This window comes from Aplysia californica, unplaced genomic scaffold (genome assembly GCF_000002075.1).
Source record: "Aplysia californica isolate F4 #8 unplaced genomic scaffold, AplCal3.0 scaffold00376, whole genome shotgun sequence".
NCBI classification, from domain to species: domain Eukaryota; kingdom Metazoa; phylum Mollusca; class Gastropoda; order Aplysiida; family Aplysiidae; genus Aplysia; species Aplysia californica.
The window spans coordinates 106,362-119,572 of NW_004797646.1; the positions used below are offsets into that span (position 1 = coordinate 106,362).

At 41.5% G+C, this 13,211-nt stretch overlaps 1 protein-coding gene across 4 annotated transcripts in view; it reads right to left on the reverse strand.

The window, feature by feature from the left end:
• Positions 1–13,211, reverse strand: part of LOC101845633 — a 60,313-nt gene that overhangs the window by 35,384 nt on the left and 11,718 nt on the right. For 2 of the 4 annotated variants that reach the window (XM_035971100.1, XM_005103507.3), the window contains exons 2-5: positions 11,108–11,442; positions 9,084–9,108; positions 7,097–7,440; positions 6,496–6,648 (exon numbers count right to left, since the gene is read on the reverse strand). In XM_035971100.1, the coding sequence (XP_035826993.1) occupies positions 6,496–6,648; positions 7,097–7,440; positions 9,084–9,108; positions 11,108–11,425 (840 nt within the window). In that variant the 5' untranslated portion in view covers positions 11,426–11,442. Of the gene's footprint in view, positions 1–6,495; positions 6,649–7,096; positions 7,441–9,083; positions 9,109–11,107; positions 11,443–11,806; positions 12,607–13,211 lie in introns of those variants that run through there. The other 2 variants (XM_005103506.3, XM_035971099.1) reach the window with 2 other exon arrangements.

Here is a 13,211-nt window from a genome sequence, read left to right on the forward strand (position 1 = left end):
AAATATTTTGGTAAATATGGAAAAGGCTTATTTACATTTGTATATACAATATAAATTTCAGTGTATGAATATATACACCGATAACGATAACTATATATTTTCATATTCTATTAAATAGTCCAATTTCTTTTATATAACTTAAAATTTTTCTTGGCTCTACGATGTCAAAAAGGGTCTTAATATCTTTACATTTAAAATATTTCTCACGAACATAATTAAATTAGACACATTCCGTTAGGATGTGCCGAACTGTGAAAACTGTGTTGCACGCCACGCAAAAAGGAGCTTCCTCTCCTTCGAGCAAATATTTGTGCGTGACGTGCGTGTGTCCTATCTTTAGTCGGGTTAAAATTACTTTTTCTCCTCGTAGGAGAGAGAGTGGTTTCCTGGGCGTAAGTTTCGGCTGAATGTAATGGAGTTTGTTGTGAATTTGTTGATTCCAAATTTGGGACCAGGAGGATGTGATGTGTTCTTTTACTTTCGGTTTCATGTCAGAGAAAGAGATTTTACTATCTTTGATTTCAGGTAGTTTTAGAGATTCTTTGGCAAATTGGTCAAATGCTTCGTTGCCATCAATGCGTACATGGCTTGGAAGCCAAGCTATTGTAATAGTTTTTCCACATTGATGTAGAAAATGCAGTTTAATAGTTTTAAAATTCTGTTGTCGGAGGTGTCAGAGCGCACTAAAGATTTCAGACAAGAGAGAGAGCCTGAAAGGATTAGGAAAGTAGACTTGGTTGATTGATCTATTATATTTAGGGCCATTTCAAGAGCTATTGCCTCAGCAGTGTAGACTGAAGCTTCTGGGTGGAGTTTCCTTAAGCTTAAGCTGTGTGGCGATGCAAGGGCACCAGCTCCTACTGAGGAGTCATTTTTGGATCCGTCTGTAAAAAGTTTCTCTGCTTCAGGGTACCTATTTATTAGCTGTTTGTATGAGTTTAAGTATGTAGTTTTGTCTGTAGACTTTTTGTTGTGTTTTTCAAGACTAGTATCTATGTTTGGTTTGGTTAAATGCCATGGAGGTATGCTGGACATGGCAAAGGGCTCGATTATGTCTTCAGAAAAATCTATGTCTTTGAGATCGTTCTGGATTCTTATTCCGAAAGGGCTTACTTTATTTCCTAAGGAGGATAGAGTTTTTAGATCTTCGGGAAGGCCAAAGACACATTTGTGGGCTGGGTTTTGGGGTACTGAGCTAAGTTTCAAAGCGTACTGCAAAGAGAGTTTTTTCCTTCTAAGTTCTAAAGATGGTTCATGCACTTCTGCCTGTAAACTTTCTCCAGGTGAAGTACGGAAAGCGCCTAGGGCAAGGCGAAGGCCTTGGTTCTGAACAGGGTCTAAAATTTTAAGGTAAGACTTTCTGGCTGATCCGTAAACAAGACTGGCATAGTCCAGCCTGGAACGGACAAGGGAACGGTAAAGTTGAAGAAGTATTTCAGTATCTCCTCCCCATTCAGGATTGGATAATACTTTTAAGGTGTTGAGAGCACTCTGAAACCTCGTCTTTAGGTCTTTCAAGTGTGGTAGGAAAGAAAGTTTATTGTCGAAGATTACGCCCAGGAAACGAGCTTGTTTTTTAACAGGAATTTTCTCTCCAAACAAATATAAATCTGGTTGTCGCACACACTTGTGCGACAGACAAAAATGTACCAAGTTTGTTTTTAATGTGGAAAATTTGAACCCGTGCCCGTTTGCCCAAGTTTCCAGTTTATGGAGTTGAAGCTGAAGCTGAAGCTGACGTTCAATGTGATCCATTTTGGATTTGGATTTATAGCAGATCAGGAAGTCGTCAATGTAAAGTGAGCAGTCAATATTGTTTTGAAGGGTTTTTGTGATGGAATTGATTTTGATTTCGAAAAGAATGGGCGATAAGATGCCTCCCTGGGGGACGCCTTCTTTTTGGGTGTGTAAATTTGATAGGGTTGAACCTACTTTTACTTGAAATGATCGATCTTTCAAAAAGTTTCGTATAAATTCGGGAAGATTTCCGCGTAAGCCCAAGTCACGCAGGTCTTTTACAATACCATGTTTCCATGTGGTGTCGAAGGCTTTTTCTAAGTCGAAAAAAATAGCCACAAGCTGCCCTTTTCGAATGAAAGCTTCCCGAATGAAAGTTTCAAGTCAGACGAGATGGTCAATAGTAGAGTGATTTTTGCGAAAACCGCATTGGAAATTGGATAAGGAGTTTGAGGTTTCGAGAAACCACTTTAGACATTTGTTAATAAGTTTTTCCATAAGTTTGCAGAAACAGTTTGTAAGGGCTATGGGACGGTAGTTTGATGGGTTAGAGTGATCTTTTCCTGGTTTTGGGATTGGTATAATAGTGGCAAGACGCCAACTGTTCGGAAATTGTTGAGAATGCCAGAGTTCATTGTAAATATCAAGGCGTAATAGGAGTGTTTCGTCTGGAAGACGTTTGATGATTTAGTTGTGTATTTGATCAGGGCCTGGAGCTGTGTTTGAGAGTTCTGCAATATTACATTTTAATTCATTAAGAGAAAAGCTGCAATTATAGTTTTCTTCATTTGAAGACGTAAAATCAACAGTTGTCTTTTCAGAAGACATTTTTACTTTTTTGAATTCAGGGTTGTAATTGTGGGTAGAGGAATTTCCGGAGAGAGTTGATGCTATACAGTCAGCTACTGTTTTTTCGGTTTCTACGAAGGAGTCATTCGGTTTTAGGATGTTTTTGATTGTGCCTTTTTTAGTACCTTTTAAATTCTTTATCATATTCCAGACTTTATGCATTGGTGTGTTGTTTAAATTAGAGACATAATTTAGAAAAGATGGGTTTTTTTGGCTGTTCTGATTATTCTGCGTGCTTGGGCTTGCGCAATTTGGAAATTAATGAGGTCTTCGTTTGTTTTAGAGTTGACGAACTTCCTGAGAGCCGATTTTTTGGCCGCAACAGCTTTTTGACAGTCTTCAGTAAACCAATATTTATTTTTTCGGGGTTTGGTGGATAATTTTGGTATGTGTTTTTGAACGATTTCGAGAAGGGTTTCATGAAATTGTTCAAAAGTTTGTGTTTGTGTTGGATTGAGTTTCTCCAGACATTCCATGTGAAACCCATCCCAGTCCGCTCTTTTAAGATTGAAACGGTCCGGGATAGGAGTTGGGTGTGGAATGTCTGGAATTAGGTTGATGGGGAAGTGGTCCGATCCGTGTGGGTCGTCCAGGACCGACCACTGAAAGTCTGGAATTAGGTCAGGATCACATAGGGTTAAATCTATGGATGAAAAGTTTAGGTTATTTGAATTTTGAAATGTTGGGGAATTGTCGTTAAAAATACTAGTATTGGTTTTTGTTAAGAAATCTTCTATGGTTTTACCTTCAGTGTCAGTTGGTTCAATTCCCCAAAGAGGGCTATGGGCATTAAAATCTCCCAACATGATGAAGGGTTGTGGGAGCTGGTCTGAGGTTTATTAGTTCTCTTAAAGATAGAGGATAATTTGGAGGGACGTATATTGAACAGATAGTTATAGGACAGTGTAGGGTGACCCTGACTGCAACTGCCTGAAGTGTTGTGTTTAGTTGTATTTGTCTGTGTAGTGTTTGGTTATTTATTAAAATGGAGTTGCCCCCAAAGGCGATTTGGTTGTCGGTGTATATTTGGTTGTAAGTTTGATAGTTTTTAAATGTGAATGTGGGTGTTGGCAATTTAGTTTCTTGTAGACAGATTACATTTGGGGTGTGTGATGTCAAAAGATAAGAGAGTTCTGCCCGGTTTGTACGCAAACCGCGAATGTTCCACTGAAGAACTGCCATTTTTATTTATTTTGAGGGCACGGGTTCGGTACATTTTTTGGGGGTCATAGGTGACCTTTGTCTTTTTTGGAAGGAGAGTGTGGAGGGGGAGGAGGACCGGAGTCCCGGATGCGGGTAGAGGTTGAAGCAATGAGGGTGTATGATGTGGTGATTTGTGTGAGGATGATGATGGTGAGGATGTTGTGGGTGAAGATGATGATGGTGAGGATGTTGTGGGTGAAGATGATGATGGTGAGGATGTTGTGGGTTAAGATGATGATGGGGGTGATGATGAGAATAATGAGGGTGAGGATGATGGGGGGGGTGAGGATGAAGAAGATGGCTGAGAGGGTGGTGATGAGGAGGGGGTGTGGGGAGATGGCGGATGGAGGGTGGGAGAGGTAGGAGGGGAGGAAGTGGACTCCATGTCCTCCTCCGTCTCCAGACTGGAGTGTTGTTTTTTGCAGGTGTCCTGCTTTCTATATGTCTGAAGGACCTTTCGGGTCGGGTTTACTGACCCTGGGACAATCTTCAGGACTTCTGAACATGTTTTTGTTGTATTCTTTGGCGTCGATCCTTTTGGGTATAGCGTTGCTCTTGCTTGAGCGAACTTTCCGCCGTACTGGGCCCTATGTGTGAGGATGACTTCCTCCTGACACCACTTCGGACACTCCGTCAAAGATGCAGTGTGACCCCCCTTGTCGACAATTTGGACACCAGGGATCTGCAGAGCAAGTCTCCCCAGAGTGTCCTTCCTTGCCGCAGCGAGGACACGCTGCACCACGACGACAGTGCAACTGTGTGTGTCCGAAGCGCGGACAGTTGAAACAGCGTATCGGTTTCGGTATATATGGTATAACTTCGAGTTCTAAGTATGCAATGTCTAATTTTGTTGGTGGTGTGGGTGTGTTGAAGGTAAAGATCCACGTGTTGGTACAGATTTCTCACCATCAATCTCCAGGGCTCCCCACCCGCCACCGAATCCAACAAGGGGACACCGCTCGGAAGTCCATAGCTGGTGTCAGGGCTACCCTGGAGGTATACTCCCAATCAGATGGCAAGAAATCTTACCTTCTAACCAAGATTGGCCATAAACCGGTTCTATGAACCGGTCGCAACCGATTGAGTGCAGTAGGCCACTGCACCCGCCCGTCTAGACCGAATCCAGGGCCAAAGTGGCGTGTTGGTGAGGAAAACCACACCTCAGCCACCAGGGTCCCTTTCTCCGGTCGTACGAGTCGCACCCCACGGTCAACGGGGTGCCTCGGATTTGGGGTCTATTCTTTGCTGGACCGGACCTTCGGTCGATAGAACAGAAAGAAAGATAGAAGGATAGAAGACATAGCAAGAGCGGACAAAAGATGCCACCCCTACGTCAGAGAGCTAGTGACGTACGCGTGGCATCCCACCAGCGGGGGGGTTACACCCCCTGTTGATGGGACAGCCAACTATTTTTATTTTATTCCCCGGTCAGCTCGGGGAAGGACGAAAGAAGAAGGAAGAAAGACGATAGAAGACAGACGATACACCAAAGCAAGTGTCGCCCATGTGCACCTAAGCGTAGATGTCCATGGGCGACAAATCGCCAGTGAAGGGGTTGCACCTCCTCCTGGCGGAGCAGTGGGTCTATTTATATCCCCCCGACCCACTGGGGGGTTTTAAGATGTGTGGTTTTGCCAATCTGTAGACTTGACAGCGCTCGGGGAAGGACGAAAGAAGAAGGAAGAAAGACGATAGAAGACAGACGATACACCAAAGCAGGTGTCGCCCATGTGCACCTGAGCGTAGATGTCCATGGGCGACAAATCGTCAGTGAAGGGGTTGCACCTCCTGCTGGCGGAGCAGTGGGTCTATTTATATCCCCTCGACCCACTGGGGGTTATCTCCCAGACTGGACTAAATATGTACCTTACTCTATAATAACTCTCTTACTGCCTCACTTTTCGAAACAGAGCAAACAGGACCAGTCCAAGTGTGGTTTTCCCAAGAGGGGGGAATAGGCTTTCATAACGCAAACACAATGCCATACCACTTGTCAAGATGTTTGCTATTCTGTTTCTATTCTTCTCTCATGTAGTTAAGCAAATAAAAATGACTACATCTATTGCATTGCAACTAAAATGCAACACAAATGCAAGTTATCAAGGCCCCTGTATAGTTTTCAAATATCCTTACCCTGTATTTCCGGTTCCGATAAGCGGGGCTTCGTTTTTAAAGCCCGAGGCCACCGATGGCTGAAGACGTCACCGAGTAGAGTTTTCCAAGCCGCCGGTCGTTTACCCAGCACGCGCAAATGGCAATGTCGTTTTACCCTTAGTTACTCCCACATTTTTAAAGATTACGCAAAACCGCTAAACACATAAGCATGAAATTTTAACGGAATAAAGAAAAGTGGTGTACAACGTATCCGTCAATTTGACGAATCACAACTCCGAAAAATCTTCAAAGCGTACCACATCAACCACTTTCGCAAAGATTTTCGACTGCTTCTAGGATGGGTACAAAGTTGTCAACCGGCATACTACGAGATTGAAATCTTGTCTGATTGGCTGCCAAGTTTCATTCACATCCATTCACGAGAAGCGGCGTGAGAGCCAGTTGAAGACAACAACCATTGCGTTAGTTCGTCCCACGAAACACCCCCGCGGCGGGGGGCCAAAAATCGGCAGAACAAAACATGCTCGGTGGGCATTGCTACATTGAAAATTCAAATGACCACACAGTAACTAGCATGCAAGCAAAAGTCACCTTGAGAGGCAGTCGCGATGCGGTGATGCAGGTCTCCAGGGTCTGGATACAATTCTCTTTGTCCCCCCACACCTTGAGCTTGGTCACTAAATCGCGCAGGAGATCAGCCGTACTTCTGTCTGAGTCCACTTGACCATTTGTCTGCTCATTTGGCTGGAAGTGAGAATGGAGAGGAGAGAAGAAAAATAGATGTCATTTTCATCAGAGTAATCAAATCAATTTCATTTTTTGTAGTATTTTAATCCAATGTAACACTGAAAAAAATCGTGACGGTTTAAGTAAGTTGTATTCTTTAGCAATTCTAGCTTTTGGTAAAATCAGGGGTTGAAGGAAGAACATGTTTTCAGAAATACACAGAGCAAATGATAGCTTCAATATCATCATCTTGATGATTGGAAATTCCTGAAATAATTCGACAATCATTTTGTGAAAGAAACTCACTCAAGAGAGATAGTTACTTCAGAGTATTGTCTTCATCCTGTTTCTATCCTTCTTATTGACTCATTTCATTGAGCAGAGCTCTCCAGCCTTTGAGAAAGCCGAAGTGTTTTGTTCTAAAAATTTCTAAACATAGAAAGATCAAACTGGCCTCTCTACCCACCTTGTCGTTGGCAATCTCCGAGTTCGCTGACCCTTCAGAACCTGTCGCCCGCTTCGACATGTCAGCCTTGACAGCACCACCTCCCCAAGCCCCGGCCTTCTCTGACTTTCCTGCACCAGCTTCTGTCTTGGATGACTCTGTGAGAACCTTTCTTCCAACCACCAATCTCATAGGACGAGATCCGCGAGAACTAAGTCGAGGGTAGTAGCCACGACCTCGGGTGAATGGCCGAGAGTTGAGCGGACGACCTCTGGAGAAACTCTGACCTCTGGTTTGCGAAAAACCCCAAGTAGCATCTCGTGCAGATGCATGACTTTGAACTGGGCCACCTTGTATCCCCTGGGCTGAAATATCACAGCATTGAGAGAACAGTGGGCATTTCCCTGTTCCATCATCAACACAATACTGCTATCAGCCAATAAAACGACCCTATTTTTTTTATTCACAGCAGTTTCGAGGAAAAGAGGCTTTTTGTCAGCGTAACCATTAAAAAAGACCTTCCGGAATTTTAATTCTAATTTATTCAAAAACTAGTCCCAGTTTCATTTGATTTTTTCACACAAATAGGGTAACTGATCAGGCTTTCCATTTAGCGCATTAAAAAAAAAACTGGTACTGAAAATGAAAACAGGTGTTTTGTCAGCTTAGGGCAGAATAATCCTTCATTGTTGGGGAAAAGCAAGTGCATCTTAGTAAAGACAAAAATACACCAACAATAATAATCTAATGATCATATAGTACAGGGAGGAAAAGCAAGACCAACAGAAACAACAGTGAGAAAGAAAAGCAGTAGAACTCACAAGTGGCCCTCAGCGGAAAGAGTGTTTCCCAAGTAGCTTTTTTTTTTTGCGTAAGAATGATTTTTTAAATTTGCAGGAGGAATTTTCATTGTCCAGAGAATGGACACTCACAAAGATTTGTGAAAAAATAATCTTTTATAATATTATCTTGTTAATAGAACATAGTCACTCGTACGTAGTTGAATTATCAATATGTTGTACAGTAATACAAGCATTTATGTACACTCATGTGATCCCCACATCTACCCACAGTAGCACATAGCAGTAGTTGCTTCCCTTGTGCCAGGCGTTTTAATGATCGTATAATTGCGCGGTAATCTTAAGATTGCACTGCACCTTTAAATGATCGTATAATTGTATCATTCTTGTGAGCTATTCAGTTTCATATCATATCTTAATTTTAATTTCAATTTTCATATTTTTACACTTTTGAAAATATACATGAATGTTCCTTGATGTGAGTAAAAGAAAAATGGAAGTGAATTTCAAAAAAATATTTTTAAAATATAAAATAAATTAAATGTACTTTGTGAAGTTTGAGTGTGATACCTGGCATTGTATCATTCTTGTGGGCTCTTCAGTTTCATACTTTAATTTTGATTTTAATTTTCACATTTTTGCTCTTTTGAAAATATATGTGAATGTTCCTCTATGTAACAAACTTTTGATTGCTGCACACTTATATGATCTTAAAAACCTGCAGATTGCAAGATTGCCCTGATCGGTAAATTGCGCGGAACATATTCACTACAAGACCGTGGCTCCTTGATTTATGATTTCTGAGGGGAGGTAACTATCACTGGAAGGTGTTCCTTAGAGGGCCGGCCGATCAACAATACACAAAAGAGGGAATATTTGAGCGGGGTATATACCCTAACCCTAGCCCAAGCCCTAACTCTTGTATAGTTTGCTCAGTGGACCTCGTCACGGAAAGTGCCGGCCCTCTGCCGAACTCCTACCCAATCACGGTCATGCTCTTAGACCATGAAGAGCACGAAAATTTCTTATTCACCAAAATACAGTGTTTTACAGTTCACATGAGTACAGACATGCCTACAGATGCAGATATACTCAAAGCAGCTGCTTAAAGACATCGTAAATTCACATTCTTTTGATATTGGTACAAAACTACCAAGTTAAATCAAGAAAAAGTTGAAAAAAGCATGCTAATTTTGTACATTACTCACATTGAGAATAGAAATTTTGTCCATCCTGCAAGATGAAAAAAGAAAACAGTATTCAGTGGAATATTCATAGAGAGCTTAATCAAAAAAATAATTTTTTCTTACAAACAAGGTGCCTACTCTAAGTGGTGGGTGGATTCAACAAATATCAAAAAAAAGTAAATTCTATAATAACATATGGAGATAACCAGATCTCTCTATTCACCAAAACATGCATGCTTTGTGCAAGAAAAATACAGTTTCATGTCATTTACCTTCTTCACGATCACGGCGTCACTTTTCACCCGATTCTGTTACTTTTAGTTAGTGTGACTCAGCAGCCCGCCGAAGCTCCCCGGCTCGGGGTCACGGGGTTAATGAGCCCTGAAGCGACTTTGCCGGTGTCGGTCAGGAAGTTGGAATTTTTTACTATGTTTAAAACGATATAACTTCTTCCCCATCCCACATAGCAAACCATTACGCGGATGTACTAAAAGCTCAATGTCTTGAGATTTATTCTGCGTTAGAATGGTTAGTTTCTGTGCCTTAGATTTTGTTCTAGACAAGTGTTTGTAGAGTACCCAATTTGTCCTATTTTAGTTACAAACATGAATAAATGATTGTTAATTTTAAAAAGACGACAGATCTCTCCAAAATCTGTATTAAACTGACTACGAATATCATGTCTTTTACCATGAGAAATCTTAAATCTGCGCGACTAGTAATAGTCAAGTTATAAGAGAAGAAAGATGCACATCTGCATTTTTTAACTAAAGACGATCAGTGTTAGCTCTTATTTTACTATTAAACAAGAGAAAGTTACTCTGCGTTTGTTCATGAATCATGCTGTGTCTGTGGCAGCCTGCGTACAACTAAAAAGATATAATATAGAATCTAAGCGATTAAAAAACCCACAAAACCGTGTAAATACATGGGTAGAGATAAACTTCTATGGAATAAAAATAACGACAGCTAAAACATTCATTCTTAGATTTTGTGTAGGAAATATGCGCGGACACAATTATGAAAGTAAAGAAATCAGTCACATTGTCAGTTATTGCAAATGGTCATAGAAACGAAAAAAAAGCTGGAAAAGTCTGGTGCTGATTCAGTGTCCCTGGAAAGCTAGAAATTATTCTTATAACCCTATTACGAGAAGTCATCCCTATTTATCAGTCAACTTACAAAACCTAGACTTTGCGTTTTAAGAAAAGTAAAGAATTTCTGGAGTGTAACAGATACTGTTCGTGTATTAGATCTACGTTGAAGATGTATTCTAGCAATATTCACCTCATGGTAACTTTTATAAACTTTCGAGAAAATATGCGAATATTCACGATTATATTAGACACAAAGTTGTATTTGGAGGAATTACTTCATAGTGAATTGTGTGCCCGATGGATAAAATTGTAAAATTAGTCTTCTATTATATGCGCAGATACCATCTTTTCTGAGTATCTGCACCAATGTTATGTTGTTCATGTTCCAAAAGTTCAACAGATTTTGACGATGCCTTTTTTTTTATATTGATTTTTTTTCATTCACGCTAGTCCCCAAAATATTAAAATTTAGCATTGCCGACTCCAGCGCGTCTAACGAAATAACCAGACTAGCTACAACGTCCGTTCTTTTTTGAGTCTCAAGAGCAGAAATGTGTGCTTTGGGTGCACTAAATGAGAATTACCATAAATACAAGGACACACCTTAAATTGTACGTTGAATAGTACCAAAAATTAGGTTGGCCCAGACAGGGCAGCGACAGGGAGCTGACCCCCGTGACCCCGACGTGATAAGGCGCCCGGCGGGGACCCCCCCCCCCCCCCCCCCCCGGCAACTAAAATTCCACTGCCGGTGCGCCGTGCGATATGTGTTAACAGGATGGCAGATATAATCATAGTTTTCTTTCTTTTCTTTTCAATTATTTCCCTTTTTACTTTTTTCCCAGAAATAAGTGCAGACAAAAAATGAATGCTATAAAGTATTATAAAGCACAAAAACCAATTGAGAAAAACAATTTTGATCATCATGTAAACAGTGTTATCCCTTACCCGACTGCCATAGCTGGAAAGCACGTCACTGTCGAAGGACTTATCCCTGTTTCCTGCAATGCCCTGGCCAGGATACGAGTTCATCCAGGTGTAGCCTTGACCAGAACCTGCGCCACGATCGTCAAGGACCGAGGAGCGACGGAGACCATAGTCGTACTGAGGAGTGTCGTAGTCCAGGGGAGGGAAGCGCTTTATGGGAAAAGCCAAGTCAGTGTCAGCACGGAACAATTTCGCCGGCACGTCAAGGCTGTTGTTGGAGAGCAGCTGCCTCTTGTTCTGGAACCTCGTCTCACCATAGTATGGGTTCTCGTTCATCATAGGCACGTTCTTTGTGTCTGAAAGAACACACAGCATTTATCACAATGATGATGAAGGATAATTGCAACTACTACAAACAGTAAGAAAATTCTAAAACACACTTCCCCTTCCTCACACCACCCTCTGTATTCTACAGCCATGGTAACAACACTAGGGTGGGCAGAAAGTAGAGACAAAAGCAGATGACAGTTCATGGTTAGAGAGCAGGAAAGGAGGGGGAAAAATAACTTTGAAAGCCCTCATCTTCGTTTTGATTTTTTTTTAAAGCTCATCTCGCAAAATCATCGCAATTGACAGAACACATAGCTCTCTGCAATTGTAATTGTCACAAGAGCATTCAATAAAATTGCATGAACAACCAAACAGCTTGTCTTCTTTCACCTGCAGGCACTCGACGATATTCGCACACAATCCCGTACACAGCCCGCCTCCAATGAGGCACCACTTGATATGACGAACTAACCCCCGAAGAAATTCTTCCATCTGATCGGAAAGTTCTGCTTCTTGTTTTCTGAGTTGGGGAATGTCCACTGATGCAATCATACACATTTCCGAATACATTATGATGAGTATAATTTGTTCCACTTAAAGTACATCGACTTTTCTCAGACTCTGTAAAAGATGTCTGGTGGCTGAAATCCCCAAAACCATCCATCTGCTGACCATAGCAAGGCCAGCTGGCATCAGACATCAGTGTGTCCTCAAGAAAACCAAAACTGCAGACAGTACGATAATCGCCCTCAGAAAGTAGCGACCCTTCTGGGAGGTCATTTTCCTTCAGTCTGGGATGTCCACAAGAACCTCCGGGATTGTCCTCGGAGGACACATAATTTGCTAGCATACTCTGAGGCCAAACCTTGGGAAACATCCCTCTGTGCTCTAAGTTTGGGCTCAAAGATCTTCGTTTCTCACAGAAAAGGTCAACTGACAGTGATACCTTTACAATTTGTCAATTACACTAACTAAACTTTCAACAACTGGCAACAAAAAGGTGAAATTGCGTCTTTCAACAAAAACAAACCACCAAAACTGGCACATTAATTCATTAGTTTTTAGCTATGTGCGACTTTACAATGCAAGCAAAGTATCTGAAACAAAGGAAGGCTGAAATACACAGTTGTTCACTTCAAAGTTTTCAAGACACTGGGGAGTAGAGTCCTGACACTGGCTCAGCTCAAAGTAAATGTAACTCAGACTGGGGAGGCAATAAAATTGGGGGGTGGGATGGGTGGTGGTTGAGCTCAGTCTTTGTTGTGAGCTGCAGGCCCCCAAGTCCCAGCAAAACTAACTAGGCTAAGCTGAATAAACACAAGCACTAGCTGACAACTTGTCACTGCAAAGCAACAAAGCAAGACATGTGAACTTTCAATTCCATACAAACACTCAACACACCCACATAAATATATAGATCTAGACCTATAGGGGGCCTGTATATATATTTTTTTTAATCTTATTTTAAGAACCTCTTGACCCATAACATAAAATAGCCAAATATCTTGGTACTTTGTGAAAAAATATATTTAAACCTAGATCCCAACCCCAATTTTTCACCAACTGAGTCAATAATGAGAATCATGCCTTCCCTTGTGATGAACATCAAGAAGAACAACACTGTCTACACAACAGTAAAGGACCTTAGACTTAGAACAAATGGACTCTCCTCTCTCTCTTTGCGATGCTGCAAGGCGGCATGGCAAGGTGAAGAGGAAAGGTCTCCATGAACTGCAGGTTTTTAAGAAATAGAATCCTATAGGGCTGAGCAACTGTGTGGGGGATGGGTGGGGGG